General features: G+C 48.6%; 1 protein-coding gene across 1 annotated transcript; it reads left to right on the plus strand.

The window, feature by feature from the left end:
* The first annotated feature begins 1940 nt into the window (after positions 1–1940).
* Positions 1941–15268, plus strand: LOC140128404 (cornifelin homolog). Its single transcript, XM_072150100.1, has 4 exons — positions 1941–2502; positions 14269–14402; positions 14595–14773; positions 14888–15268. Exons 2-4 carry the CDS (start codon positions 14273–14275, stop codon positions 15065–15067), a joined length of 489 nt encoding a protein of 162 aa, XP_072006201.1. The 5' UTR covers positions 1941–2502; positions 14269–14272; the 3' UTR covers positions 15068–15268.
* Positions 15269–16315: the final 1047 nt, after the last annotated feature.

Genomic DNA, 16315 nt, shown 5'->3' on the forward strand with positions numbered 1-16315 from the left:
TCTCTAACCACCAGATACAGGGGTGGAGTCTGGATTACAGGGGCCATTTTTCACTCCAAGGAAAATATAATTGAATCTCTTTTTCTCAAATTCTTTCCACATCAAAAACTTTGAAATGTCCCTTATCACCTGTCTCTTTCTTAAACGGCACTCTGAAGGATCCCTGTCACTCTGTCCTGGTCCGTCAGTCAAAGTTAGAGGTTCTCAGAGTCTGTTTGCATGTTTACAAGTTGTACAATCATCAGATCCTCTAACACATCCCAAAACTCTCAAACCTTCATTATTACTTTTTATTTCACCGCAAACCTGTTCCATTAAATCAAATTGCAGTCCAACTTAATTCATCCTACTTGACTCAACAACCTTCTCTCTACTTACATCAAGCCAATCTTCTGTCTACCTCATTTTTCCCTTCTTTGCACTGAACTATCGCTAGCGCACCAGTGGTTCCCTCTGGGAGGACGTCCTTTCTATTCCGAAACCGCAGCATAATTTGTCTGAGACCCTTACCGTGCAGCTGCTCACGGCTTAAGGGTTGACCTTCAAGCTCCCCGATCACCAGTTATAGAGACTTAACTCACTGCGTGTCGGTTAGAGGTTTATCAGAAGGTCTGACCTTCAAGCTCCCCGATCACCAGTTATAGAGACTTAGCTCACTGCGTGTCGGTTAGAGGTTTATCAGAAGGTCCCCGCTTAACGATCTCCCTTTTTCTCCTAATTCCTGTCAAATCCCCAGACACCCGTTCTTTACCCGTTCTCCTATTCTGGCGGCCTATGTTTGGCGGGCAAACATCCGTCCTTTTTCTCCTTATTCTGGCGGCCTATGTCTGTGTGCAGACATCCGTCCTTTTTCTCCTAATTCTAACGGCCATATGTCTGATCTTCACTGCGGCTTCGCTATACTCCTCTCTATATGAACTTCGAACGTCCCCCCCCTCCCTTTCTGTTCTGGCTCAGCAAAGCGCATACACACAGCAGCCAAGGCACTTCTCATACAGAGCTATATAACAATTCAGACCCCGATGCAGGACACCAGGTGGCTATACATATTTACCCTCCAATCCCAGCTGTCTACAGCCACAGGTATCACCACTCCCCGAGTCACAGGCAAGTCACAGGTTAACATATGTTATCTGAAACTTACCGTGATCGTGGGCTGATCAGACCCAGTCGGGAAGTGGTGACCCCGAGGCTGCAAACGGTGCTGGAACGAGGGGGCGTCCTGGTCATCCTGATCGCGAAATCTCAGCAGTGCCTCCAATGTTAGGGTAGGATTCAAGACATCCTCTTTTAGTGTGCGTTGGCTGCGTGTTTCTAATCAATAAGCATGCGTGCACATCGTAAGAAATTAATTCAGACACATTTGCTGATTTAAATCTCACTCATGCGATCATGGCCATGGCAAATCTGCACTGCTAGAACTTTATTTGGTTTCACAAAACTATATAGAAATTATGGAAGAAGCAGAAGGGGCGGAGAATTCCCAGCTCGTGTAGTCTCTTGATTGGAGAACTTCCTTGCTGTTGCTTATTGACGTCAGGATTGAGGTCTTGTTGACATTCTTTAGCCTTAATTGTTTTCGTTATGATTACGAGGCCGGCGCCATCTTATAATGAAGTCTCTGTTACAATGATTTTAGGAAAATAGAACAAGTAGAAATGACAGGATTTGATCTATCATCTAGGTTTACCTTAACACCTTCCCCGCGGGAGATGTGTCCTCCAGGGTCCCTTCCCCGCGGGAGATGTGTCCTCCAGGGTCCCTTCCCCGCGGGAGATGTGTCCTCCAGGGTCCCTTCCCCTCGGGAGATGTGTCCACCACGGTCCCTTCCCCTCGGGAGATGTGTCCACCACGGTCCCTTCCCCTCGGGAGATGTGTCCACCACGGTCCCTTCCCCTCGGGAGATGTGTCCACCACGGTCCCTTCCCCTCGGGAGATGTGTCCACCACGGTCCCTTCCCCGCGGGAGATGTGTCCTCCAAATGCCCCAAATTTATTTAGGGTATGGGCCCAGCAGGACCTCACACATGTTGTGATGTAACAGAGTGAGGTCAGCCAGAGATTTGCTATTGTTTCCATCGTGACCACAGTTCTCTCTGACAATTGTAGCTTCCTGGTGATTGGTGCGTGTTGTACATGGAGGCAGCTCGTGGTGTTGCTGGGAGGGTCCAGGTATCCGGGCCCTGGTTGTGTATGGGGGACGGGTGGTGCATTGTCGTATGTGTGTCTTCACTTGGTCTCCATACCAACATCAAACAGAATGTAGTGCTCCACACACTGATTAGCTGTCCATCCCTCTGCCCCATGGCCGCTCCATCATTGTCTGGGACAAGAAAAGAACTTTGCAAGTCAAACATGAGAAGTGACGGGCGATGGGGTGGGGTCGGCACTGGGCTCTACCTCCGGCTCCACAGCAACAAACTGGTTCAGCCACATTCACGCACAAAACCCTTCAATCCTAGCGGGTCCTGGCCAGTTTCTGCGTGAAGGTTTGACAGAGCAGGTAGGTACACCTGAGAATCTGAAGAGGGACAGGGGATGGGGGACCTACCACATGGTTCCGGGGGTGGGAGGCTCTGACACTGGAGGGAAAGGAACCACCGAAACCAAATTATTCAGAAAAAAAACCAAAATAATAAAACAAAAAAAAAACAAGAGCGGGGAGTTGAGTACAGAGACAGTGGAGGACCAGTGGTAGATACTAGGGCGTCCAATGGACACTAGTGCGATAGGATAAGAGGATCAGACATTCAAGAGTAATGGTGGACACTGGCCCAGAATATAATCCCATCTCCACAGTGTCCAATGATAGTCACCAGATCATCCATCTAATCCAATCTGCCTAGAGGAGTTCTGATCGACACTACATAGAGGGTATTAGATGGTGGAGGACCAGATACTGAGGAGTATTGGTGATCACTACATAGAGGGGATTAGATGGTGGAGGACCAGATACTGAGGAGTATTGGTGATCACTACATAGAGAGGATTAGATGGGGGAGGACCAGACACTGAGGAGTATTGGTGATCACTACATAGAGGGGATTAGATGGGGGAGGACCAGATACTGAGGAGTATTGGTGATCACTACATAGAGGGGATTAGATGGTGGAGGACCAGATACTGAGGAGTATTGGTGATCACTACATAGAGGGTATTAGATGGTGGAGGACCAGATACTGAGGAGTATTGGTGAACACTACATAGAGAGGATTAGATGGTAGAGGACCAGATACTGAGGAGTATTGGTGATCACTACATAGAGGGGATTAGATGGCGGAGGACCAGACACTGAGGAGTATTGGTGATCACTACATAGAGGGGATTAGATGGAGGAGGACCAGACACTGAGGAGTATTGGTGAACACTACATAGAGGGGATTAGATGGAGGAGGACCAGACACTGAGGAGTATTGGTGATCACTACATAGAGGGTATTAGATGGTGGAGGACCAGACACTGAGGAGTATTGGTGATCACTACATAGAGGGGATTAGATGGTGGAGGACCAGACACTGAGGAGTATTGGTGATCACTACATAGAGGGGATTAGATGGTGGAGGACCAGACACTGAGGAGTATTGGTGAACACTACATAAAGGGGATTAGATGGTGGAGGACCAGATACTGAGGAGTATTGGTGATCACTACATAGAGGGGATTAGATGGTGGAGGACCAGACACTGAGGAGTATTGGTGATCACTACATAGAGGGGATTAGATGGTGGAGCACCAGATACTGAGGAGTATTGGTGATCACTACATAGAGGGGATTAGATGGTGGAGGACCAGACACTGAGGAGTATTGGTGATCACTACATAGAGGGGATTAGATGGTGGAGGACCAGACACTGAGGAGTATTGGTGATCACTACATAGAGGGGATTAGATGGTGGAGGACCAGATACTGAGGAGTATTGGTGAACACTACATAGAGGGGATTAGATGGTGGAGGACCAGACACTGAGGAGTATTGGTGATCACTACATAGAGGGGATTAGATGGAGGAGGACCAGATACTGAGGAGTATTGGTGAACACTACATAGAGGGGATTAGATGGTGGAGGACCAGACACTGAGGAGTATTGGTGATCACTACATAGAGGGGATTAGATGGTGGAGGACCAGATACTGAGGAGTATTGGTGATCACTACATAGAGGGGATTAGATGGTGGAGGACCAGACACTGAGGAGTATTGGTGATCACTACATAGAGGGGATTAGATGGTGGAGGACCAGATACTGAGGAGTATTGGTGATCACTACATAGAGGGTATTAGATGGTGGAGGACCAGATACTGAGGAGTATTGGTGATCACTACATAGAGGGGATTAGATGGTGGAGGACCAGATACTGAGGAGTATTGGTGAACACTACATAGAGGGGATTAGATGGTGGAGGACCAGACACTGAGGAGTATTGGTGATCACTACATAGAGGGGATTAGATGGTGGAGGACCAGATACTGAGGAGTATTGGTGAACACTACATAGAGGGGATTAGATGGTGGAGCACCAGACACTGAGGAGTATTGGTGAACACTACATAGAGGGGATTAGATGGTGGAGGACCAGACACTGAGGAGTATTGGTGATCACTACATAGAGGGGATTAGATGGAGGAGGACCAGACACTGAGGAGTATTGGTGATCACTACATAGAGGGTATTAGATGGTGGAGGACCAGACACTGAGGAGTATTGGTGATCACTACATAGAGGGGATTAGATGGTGGAGGACCAGATACTGAGGAGTATTGGTGAACACTACATAGAGGGGATTAGATGGTGGAGGACCAGATACTGAGGAGTATTGGTGATCACTACATAGAGGGGATTAGATGGGGGAGGACCAGATACTGAGGAGTATTGGTGATCACTACATAGAGGGGATTAGATGGGGGAGGACCAGATACTGAGGAGTATTGGTGATCACTACATAGAGGGGATTAGATGGTGGAGGACCAGACACTGAGGAGTATTGGTGATCACTACATAGAGAGGATTAGATGGCGGAGGACCAGATACTGAGGAGTATTGGTGATCACTACATAGAGGGGATTAGATGGAGGAGGACCAGATACTGAGGAGTATTGGTGATCACTACATAGAGAGGATTAGATGGTGGAGGACCAGATACTGAGGAGTATTGGTGATCACTACATAGAGGGGATTAGATGGAGGAGGACCAGATACTGAGGAGTATTGGTGATCACTACATAGAGGGGATTAGATGGTGGAGGACCAGACACTGAGGAGTATTGGTGATCACTACATAGAGGGGATTAGATGGTGGAGGACCAGACACTGAGGAGTATTGGTGATCACTACATAGAGGGGACTAGATGGTGGAGGACCAGATACTGAGGAGTATTGGTGATCACTACATAGAGGGGATTAGATGGTGGAGGACCAGACACTGAGGAGTATTGGTGATCACTACATAGAGGGGATTAGATGGTGGAGCACCAGACACTGAGGAGTATTGGTGAACACTACATAGAGGGGATTAGATGGTGGAGGACCAGACACTGAGGAGTATTGGTGATCACTACATAGAGGGGATTAGATGGTGGAGGACCAGATACTGAGGAGTATTGGTGATCACTACATAGAGGGGATTAGATGGTGGAGGACCAGACACTGAGGAGTATTGGTGAACACTACATAGAGGGGATTAGATGGTGGAGGACCAGATACTGAGGAGTATTGGTGATCACTACATAGAGGGGATTAGATGGTAGAGGACCAGACACTGAGGAGTATTGGTGAACACTACATAGAGGGGATTAGATGGTGGAGGACCAGACACTGAGGAGTATTGGTGATCACTACATAGAGGGGATTAGATGGTGGAGGACCAGACACTGAGGAGTATTGGTGATCACTACATAGAGAGGATTAGATGGTGGAGGACCAGACACTGAGGAGTATTGGTGAACACTACATAGAGGGGATTAGATGGTGGAGGACCAGACACTGAGGAGTATTGGTGATCACTACATAGAGGGGATTAGATGGTGGAGGACCAGACACTGAGGAGTATTGGTGATCACTACATAGAGGGGATTAGATGGTGGAGGACCAGACACTGAGGAGTATTGGTGATCACTACATAGAGGGGATTAGATGGTGGAGGACCAGACACTGAGGAGTATTGGTGATCACTACATAGAGGGGATTAGATGGTGGAGGACCAGACACTGAGGAGTATTGGTGAACACTACATAGAGGGGATTAGATGGTGGAGGACCAGACACTGAGGAGTATTGGTGATCACTACATAGAGGGGATTAGATGGTGGAGGACCAGACACTGAGGAGTATTGGTGATCACTACATAGAGGGGATTAGATGGTGGAGGACCAGACACTGAGGAGTATTGGTGAACACTACATAGAGGGGATTAGATGGTGGAGGACCAGATACTGAGGAGTATTGGTGAACACTACATAGAGGGGATTAGATGGTGGAGGACCAGACACTGAGGAGTATTGGTGATCACTACATAGAGGGGATTAGATGGTGGAGGACCAGATACTGAGGAGTATTGGTGATCACTACATAGAGGGGATTAGATGGTGGAGGACCAGATACTGAGGAGTATTGGTGATCACTACATAGAGAGGATTAGATGGGGGAGGACCAGACACTGAGGAGTATTGGTGATCACTACATAGAGGGGATTAGATGGGGGAGGACCAGATACTGAGGAGTATTGGTGATCACTACATAGAGGGGATTAGATGGTGGAGGACCAGACACTGAGGAGTATTGGTGATCACTACATAGAGAGGATTAGATGGTGGAGGACCAGATACTGAGGAGTATTGGTGATCACTACATAGAGGGGATTAGATGGCGGAGGACCAGACACTGAGGAGTATTGGTGATCACTACATAGAGGGGATTAGATGGAGGAGGACCAGATACTGAGGAGTATTGGTGATCACTACATAGAGGGGATTAGATGGAGGAGGACCAGATACTGAGGAGTATTGGTGATCACTACATAGAGAGGATTAGATGGTGGAGGACCAGATACTGAGGAGTATTGGTGATCACTACATAGAGGGGATTAGATGGAGGAGGACCAGATACTGAGGAGTATTGGTGATCACTACATAGAGGGGATTAGATGGCGGAGGACCAGACACTGAGGAGTATTGGTGATCACTACATAGAGGGGATTAGATGGAGGAGGACCAGATACTGAGGAGTATTGGTGATCACTACATAGAGGGGATTAGATGGAGGAGGACCAGATACTGAGGAGTATTGGTGATCACTACATAGAGAGGATTAGATGGTGGAGGACCAGATACTGAGGAGTATTGGTGATCACTACATAGAGGGGATTAGATGGAGGAGGACCAGATACTGAGGAGTATTGGTGATCACTACATAGAGGGGATTAGATGGTGGAGGACCAGACACTGAGGAGTATTGGTGATCACTACATAGAGGGGATTAGATGGTGGAGGACCAGACACTGAGGAGTATTGGTGATCACTACATAGAGGGGACTAGATGGTGGAGGACCAGATACTGAGGAGTATTGGTGATCACTACATAGAGGGGATTAGATGGTGGAGGACCAGACACTGAGGAGTATTGGTGATCACTACATAGAGGGGATTAGATGGTGGAGCACCAGACACTGAGGAGTATTGGTGAACACTACATAGAGGGGATTAGATGGTGGAGGACCAGACACTGAGGAGTATTGGTGATCACTACATAGAGGGGATTAGATGGTGGAGGACCAGATACTGAGGAGTATTGGTGATCACTACATAGAGGGGATTAGATGGTGGAGGACCAGACACTGAGGAGTATTGGTGATCACTACATAGAGGGGATTAGATGGTGGAGGACCAGATACTGAGGAGTATTGGTGATCACTACATAGAGGGGATTAGATGGTGGAGGACCAGACACTGAGGAGTATTGGTGAACACTACATAGAGGGGATTAGATGGTGGAGGACCAGACACTGAGGAGTATTGGTGATCACTACATAGAGGGGATTAGATGGTGGAGGACCAGACACTGAGGAGTATTGGTGATCACTACATAGAGGGGATTAGATGGTGGAGGACCAGATACTGAGGAGTATTGGTGATCACTACATAGAGGGGATTAGATGGTAGAGGACCAGACACTGAGGAGTATTGGTGAACACTACATAGAGGGGATTAGATGGTGGAGGACCAGACACTGAGGAGTATTGGTGATCACTACATAGAGGGGATTAGATGGTGGAGGACCAGATACTGAGGAGTATTGGTGATCACTACATAGAGGGGATTAGATGGTGGAGGACCAGACACTGAGGAGTATTGGTGATCACTACATAGAGGGGATTAGATGGTGGAGGACCAGACACTGAGGAGTATTGGTGAACACTACATAGAGGGGATTAGATGGTGGAGGACCAGACACTGAGGAGTATTGGTGATCACTACATAGAGGGGATTAGATGGTGGAGGACCAGACACTGAGGAGTATTGGTGATCACTACATAGAGGGGATTAGATGGTGGAGGACCAGACACTGAGGAGTATTGGTGAACACTACATAGAGGGGATTAGATGGTGGAGGACCAGATACTGAGGAGTATTGGTGAACACTACATAGAGGGGATTAGATGGTGGAGGACCAGACACTGAGGAGTATTGGTGATCACTACATAGAGGGGATTAGATGGTGGAGGACCAGATACTGAGGAGTATTGGTGATCACTACATAGAGAGGATTAGATGGGGGAGGACCAGACACTGAGGAGTATTGGTGATCACTACATAGAGGGGATTAGATGGTGGAGGACCAGATACTGAGGAGTATTGGTGATCACTACATAGAGGGGATTAGATGGTGGAGGACCAGACACTGAGGAGTATTGGTGATCACTACATAGAGGGGATTAGATGGTGGAGGGCCAGACACTGAGGAGTATTGGTGATCACTACATAGAGGGGATTAGATGGTGGAGGGCCAGATACTGAGGAGTATTGGTGATCACTACATAGAGGGGATTAGATGGTGGAGGACCAGACACTGAGGAGTATTGGTGATCACTACATAGAGACGATTAGATGGTGGAGGACCAGACACTGAGGAGTATTGGTGATCACTACATAGAGGGGATTAGATGGTGGAGGACCAGACACTGAGGAGTATTGGTGATCACTACATAGAGGGGATTAGATGGAGGAGGACCAGACACTGAGGAGTATTGGTGATCACTACATAGAGGGGATTAGATGGTGGAGGACCAGATACTGAGGAGTATTGGTGATCACTACATAGAGGGGATTAGATGGTGGAGGACCAGACACTGAGGAGTATTGGTGATCACTACATAGAGAGGATTAGATGGTGGAGGACCAGACACTGAGGAGTATTGGTGATCACTACATAGAGGGGATTAGATGGTGGAGGACCAGACACTGAGGAGTATTGGTGATCACTACATAGAGGGGATTAGATGGTAGAGGACCAGACACTGAGGAGTATTGGTGAACACTACATAGAGGGTATTAGATGGCGGAGGGCCAGATACTGAGGAGTATTGGTGATCACTACATAGAGGGGATTAGATGGTGGAGGACCAGACACTGAGGAGTATTGGTGATCACTACATAGAGGGGATTAGATGGTGGAGGACCAGATACTGAGGAGTATTGGTGATCACTACATAGAGGGGATTAGATGGTGGAGGACCAGATACTGAGGAGTATTGGTGATCACTACATAGAGGGGATTAGATGGTGGAGGACAAGATACTGAGGAGTATTGGTGATCACTACATAGAGGGGATTAGATGGTGGAGGACCAGACACTGAGGAGTATTGGTGATCACTACATAGAGGGTATTAGATGGTGGAGGGCCAGACACTGAGGAGTATTGGTGATCACTACATAGAGGGGATTAGATGGTGGAGGACCAGATACTGAGGAGTATTGGTGATCACTACATAGAGGGGATTAGATGGTGGAGGACCAGACACTGAGGAGTATTGGTGATCACTACATAGAGGGGGTTAGATGGTGGAGGACCAGATACTGAGGAGTTTTGGTGATCACTACATAGAGGGGATTAGATGGTGGAGGACCAGACACTGAGGAGTATTGGTGATCACTACATAGAGGGGATTAGATGGTGGAGGACCAGACACTGAGGAGTATTGGTGATCACTACATAGAGGGGATTAGATGGTGGAGGACCAGATACTGAGGAGTATTGGTGATCACTACATAGAGGGGATTAGATGGAGGAGGACCAGACACTGAGGAGTATTGGTGATCACAACATAGAGGGGATTAGATGGTGGAGGACCAGATACTGAGGAGTATTGGTGATCACTACATAGAGGGGATTAGATGGGGGAGGACCAGATACTGAGGAGTATTGGTGATCACTACATAGAGGGGATTAGATGGTAGAGGACCAGACACTGAGGAGTATTGGTGATCACTACATAGAGGGGATTAGATGGTGGAGGACCAGATACTGAGGAGTTTTGGTTATCACTACATAGAGGGGATTAGATGGTGGAGGACCAGACACTGAGGAGTATTGGTGATCACTACATAGAGGGGATTAGATGGTGGAGGACCAGACACTGAGGAGTATTGGTGATCACTACATAGAGGGGATTAGATGGTGGAGGACCAGACACTGAGGAGTATTGGTGATCACTACATAGAGGGGATTAGATGGTGGAGGACCAGACACTGAGGAGTATTGGTGATCACTACATAGAGGGGATTAGATGGTGGAGGACCAGACACTGAGGAGTATTGGTGATCACTACATAGAGGGGATTAGATGGTGGAGGACCAGACACTGAGGAGTATTGGTGATCACTACATAGAGGGGATTAGATGGTGGAGCACCAGACACTGAGGAGTATTGGTGATCACTACATAGAGGGGATTAGATGGTGGAGCACCAGATACTGAGGAGTATTGGTGATCACTACATAGAGGGGATTAGATGGTGGAGGACCAGATACTGAGGAGTATTGGTGATCACTACATAGAGGGGATTAGATGGTGGAGGACCAGACACTGAGGAGTATTGGTGATCACTACATAGAGGGGATTAGATGGTGGAGGACCAGATACTGAGGAGTATTGGTGAACACTACATAGAGGGGATTAGATGGTGGAGGACCAGACACTGAGGAGTATTGGTGATCACTACATAGAGGGGATTAGATGGTGGAGGACCAGATACTGAGGAGTATTGGTGAACACTACATAGAGGGGATTAGATGGTGGAGGACCAGACACTGAGGAGTATTGGTGATCACTACATAGAGGGGATTAGATGGTGGAGGACCAGACACTGAGGAGTATTGGTGATCACTACATAGAGGGGATTAGATGGGGGAGGACCAGATACTGAGGAGTATTGGTGATCACTACATAGAGGGGATTAGATGGTGGAGGACCAGACACTGAGGAGTATTGGCGATCACTACATAGAGGGGATTAGATGGCGGAGGACCAGATACTGAGGAGTATTGGTGATCACTACATAGAGGGGATTAGATGGTGGAGGACCAGACACTGAGGAGTATTGGTGATCACTACATAGAGGGGATTAGATGGTGGAGGACCAGATACTGAGGAGTATTGGTGATCACTACATAGAGAGGATTAGATGGTGGAGGACCAGACACTGAGGAGTATTGGTGATCACTACATAGAGGGGATTAGATGGTGGAGGATCAGACACTGAGGAGTATTGGCGATCACTACATAGAGGGGATTAGATGGCGGAGGACCAGACACTGAGGAGTATTGGGGAACACTACATAGAGGGGGTTAGATGGCGGAGGACCAGACACTGAGGAGTATTGGGGAACACTACATAGAGGGGGTTAGATGGCGGAGGACCAGACACTGAGGAGTATTGGTGATCACTACATAGAGGGGGTTAGATGGTGGAGGACCAGACACTGAGGAGTATTGGTGATCACTACATAGAGGGGGTTAGATGGTGGAGGACCAGACACTGAGGAGTATTGGTGATCACTACATAGAGGGGATTAGATGGTGGAGGACCAGACACTGAGGAGTATTGGTGATCACTACATAGAGGGGATTAGATGGTGGAGGACCAGACACTGAGGAGTATTGGCGATCACTACATAGAGGGGATTAGATGGCGGAGGACCAGACACTGAGGAGTATTGGGGAACACTACATAGAGGGGGTTAGATGGCGGAGGACCAGACACTGAGGAGTATTGGGGAACACTACATAGAGGGGGTTAGATGGCGGAGGACCAGACACTGAGGAGTATTGGTGATCACTACATAGAGGGGGTTAGATGGTGGAGGACCAGACACTGAGGAGTATTGGTGATCACTACATAGAGGGGGTTAGATGGTGGAGGACCAGACACTGAGGAGTATTGGTGAACACTACATAGAGGGGATTAGATGGTGGAGGACCAGACACTGAGGAGTATTGGTGAACACTACATAGAGGGGATTAGATGGTGGAGGACCAGACACTGAGGAGTATTGGTGATCACTACATAGAGGGGATTAGATGGTGGAGGACCAGACACTGAGGAGTATTGGTGATCACTACATAGAGGGGATTAGATGGTAGAGGACCAGACACTGAGGAGTATTGGTGATCACTACATAGAGGGGATTAGATGGTGGAGGACCAGACACTGAGGAGTATTGGTGATCACTACATAGAGGGGATTAGATGGTGGAGGACCAGATACTGAGGAGTATTGGTGATCACTGCATAGAGGGGATTAGATGGTGGAGGACCAGATACTAAGTAGTATTGGGGAACACTACATAGAGGGGATTATATGGTGGAGGATTAGACACTGAGGAGTATTGGTGATCACTACATAGAGAGGATTAGATGGTGGAGGACCAGATACTGAGGAGTATTGGTGATCACTACATAGAGGGGATTAGATGGTGGAGGACCAGACACTGAGGAGTATTGGTGATCACTACATAGAGGGGATTAGATGGTGGAGGACCAGACACTGAGGAGTATTGGTGATCACTACATAGAGGGGATTAGATGGTGGAGGACCAGACACTGAGGAGTATTGGTGATCACTACATAGAGGGGATTAGATGGTGGAGGACCAGACACTGAGGAGTATTGGTGATCACTACATAGAGGGGATTAGATGGTGGAGGACCAGATACTGAGGAGTATTGGTGATCACTACATAGAGGGTATTAGATGGTGGAGGACCAGATACTGAGGAGTATTGGTGATCACTACATAGAGGGGATTAGATGGTGGAGGACCAGATACTGAGGAGTATTGGTGATCACTACATAGAGGGTATTAGATGGTGGAGGACCAGATACTGAGGAGTATTGGTGATCACTACATAGAGGGGATTAGATGGTGGAGGACCAGACACTGAGGAGTATTGGTGATCACTACATAGAGGGGATTAGATGGTGGAGGACCAGACACTGAGGAGTATTGGTGATCACTACATAGAGAGGATTAGATGGTGGAGGACCAGACACTGAGGAGTATTTGTGATCACTACATAGAGGGGATTAGATGGTGGAGGACCAGATACTGAGGAGTATTGGTGATCACTACATAGAGGGGGTTAGATGGTGGAGGACCAGACACTGAGGAGTATTTGTGATCACTACATAGAGGGGATTAGATGGTGGAGGACCAGTTACTACGCACTAGGGATCAGATGATGGAGGACCAGACACTGGGGAGAATTGATGGAGATTAAATGGTGGAGGACCAGATATTTCAGAATGGGATCCTGTCTTCCGGCTGATATGGAATTGGTGACTGTACGTTTCTGTGCCTTTCCGTAGAGACTGTGAGTGGCTCCAGAAGATAAGAAGTATAAATAGGTTTTGTGATGGTAACAAGGTGTGTGCTGCTGGTATGATAGCGGTACTATGCGAGAGGTCACACTGTGAGAACTGCAGACTACAGCTGGGCTTAAAGGGACAGCGCTCTACTGTTACTGAGTAATGCCCTGGGGGTAGATGATGGAAGGACAGGAGTAGCTTCTATTGGATCCATAGTAATATTGTAATGAGCCATAACATGACCGTGATCCTATGACCAGTGATCGAAGAGGTGCAGGAGACTAGTAACTGCTGGGACAGGGGCACCTACTGGATAAATGTTCTCCCATGTGGCGTCAGGTTTTGGTGTCTCCATTGATCATACCGCGCTGTAGACTGCATTTTCATGTCTTCCATACTTATTTTCTTTCCTAGAACCATGCAGGGAATCCCTATGCAAACGGTGGCGGTGCAGCCGGTACCAGTTGGCCAAGCTGTGACCTTGGCCCATATGAACACAAATGAGTGGGGCTCGGGGACCTGTGACTGTTGCGATGACATGGGAATATGTAAGTACGAGGAGGTCACGCTTGGATTGGTGGTCTGGGTTAGCTGGTTGGAGTGTAGGTGCTTTTGTTCTAAGGAGTTTGGGTCATAGGATATTGTTGGGTCGGGTTCAGTGCAGGTTCAGCTGGCGGTGGGTTTAGTGGGAGGTGTCTCGAATCCTTGCACTGAGCGTCTCTTCCTTGCCCTGATTCCAGGCTGCTGCGCTTTCTGGTGTTTGCCATGTTTTCAGTGTAAGACGGTCAGTGATTTTGGAGAATGTCTCTGCCTCCCACTCCTGGAGCCTGGATGTCTCGCATACACGGGAAGTGCTTTGTGTTGCCCTCCAATTTCCATGGCAATGCGAGCTGCTGTCCGGGAACGATATCATATAAGAGTGAGTATGATCAAAGTCATGGTGGGCCTGTGACCTGCTCTAGATGTCTCATTGGGAGATGGAGTAGACTTGGTCCAGCCATGTTGTCATCTTGCGATGCCTCTCTCCATACAGGGCTCCATCTGCGATGACTGCTGCATGCTCTACTGGTGCTTCTCCTGCTCCTGGTGCCAGATGGCTCGTGAGATCAAAAAGCAAAAGCAGCCGGTCACCTTTCTGACAGCCCAGACCACCATGATGACTGCTCCAATGCAACCTCAAGCCTATCCAGTCTACCCTCCGACAACATACTAGTCCAAGCAGCCAGAAGAAGAGTGATGGAGATGGAAAATGTGAGGAACGTCTAGATTAGGAAAACCTCATGTAGAACCCAATCCTAGCAGGCGGTCTGTCCAGGGACACTTTGTTCCACCACAGATAATGAACCATAAATTCAGAGCACCCGCCAAGAAAAGGTGCTGCTCATGTGTCACGAATAAATAAAGTTGTGTCTCATGGAAGGTCCTCATTATTTTCTCCCCATCAGTCCAGCCTCTAGTGGGGATAGTGTAGAGTAGTCACACAGGGGTCGATAAAAACGCGTTACCCCCTGTCCTATGGAAATGATATGAGGGAACGGACAATGACAATGGAAACCACTCCTGCAGAATCCTCTGTCCTCTCCTGGCTCCACTCACCCTCTACTGAGGACTCCTCTGTCCTCTCCTGGCTCCACTGACCCTCTCCTGCAGAATCCTCTGTCCTCTCCTGGCTCCACTGACCCTCTCCTGCAGACTCCTCTGTCCTCTCCTGGCTCCAATGACCCTCTCCTAAAGACTCCTCTGCTGCCTCCTCTGACCCTCTCCTGCAGACTCCTCTGTCCTCTCCTGGCTCCACTGACCCTCGACTCCAGACCTCTCTGTCGTCCTCCTCCTCTAGACCCCTCTGTCGTCGTCATCCTCCTCCTCCAGACTCCTCTGTCCTCTCCTGGCTCCACTGACCCTCTCCTGCAAACTCCTCTGCTGCCTCCACTGACCCTCTCCTGCAGTTACCTCTGTCCTTACCATGCTCCACTCACCCTCTTCTGCAGATTCCTCTGATCCTCTTCTGCAGATTCCTCTGACCCTCTCCTTCAGACTCCTCTGTCCTCTCCGGGCTCCACTGACCCTCTCCTTCAGACTCCTCTGTTCTCTCCGGGCTCCACTGACCCTCTCCTGCAGACTCCTCTGTCCTCTCCTGGCTCCACTGACCCTCTCCTAAAGACTCCTCTGCTGCCTCCTCTGACCCTCTCCTGCAGACTCCTCTGTCCTCTCCTGGCTCCACTGACCCTCGACTCCAGACCTCTCTGTCGTCCTCCTCCTCTAGACCCCTCTGTCGTCGTCATCCTCCTCCTCCAGACTCCTCTGTCCTCTCCTGGCTCCACTGACCCTCTCCTGCAAACTCCTCTGCTGCCTCCACTGACCCTCTCCTGCAGTTACCTCTGTCCTTACCATGCTCCACTCACCCTCTTCTGCAGATTCCTCTGTCCTCTCCTGGCTCCACTGACCCTCTCCTGCAGACTCC

Source organism: Engystomops pustulosus, chromosome 4 (genome assembly GCF_040894005.1).
Source record: "Engystomops pustulosus chromosome 4, aEngPut4.maternal, whole genome shotgun sequence".
Lineage (NCBI taxonomy): Eukaryota > Metazoa > Chordata > Amphibia > Anura > Leptodactylidae > Engystomops > Engystomops pustulosus.

What these genes read in the sequence shown, in the direction of transcription:
- LOC140128404 (XM_072150100.1), top strand. Translation starts at nt 14,273, where the DNA reads ATGCAGGGAATCCCTATGCAAACGGTGGCGGTGCAGCCGGTACCAGTT. An exon ending in TTGCGATGACATGGGAATAT is followed by an intron (nt 14,403 to 14,594) that starts GTAAGTACGAGG and finishes CCCTGATTCCAG; the next exon opens with GCTGCTGCGCTTTCTGGTGT. An exon ending in GGGAACGATATCATATAAGA is followed by an intron (nt 14,774 to 14,887) that starts GTGAGTATGATC and finishes CTCTCCATACAG; the next exon opens with GGCTCCATCTGCGATGACTG.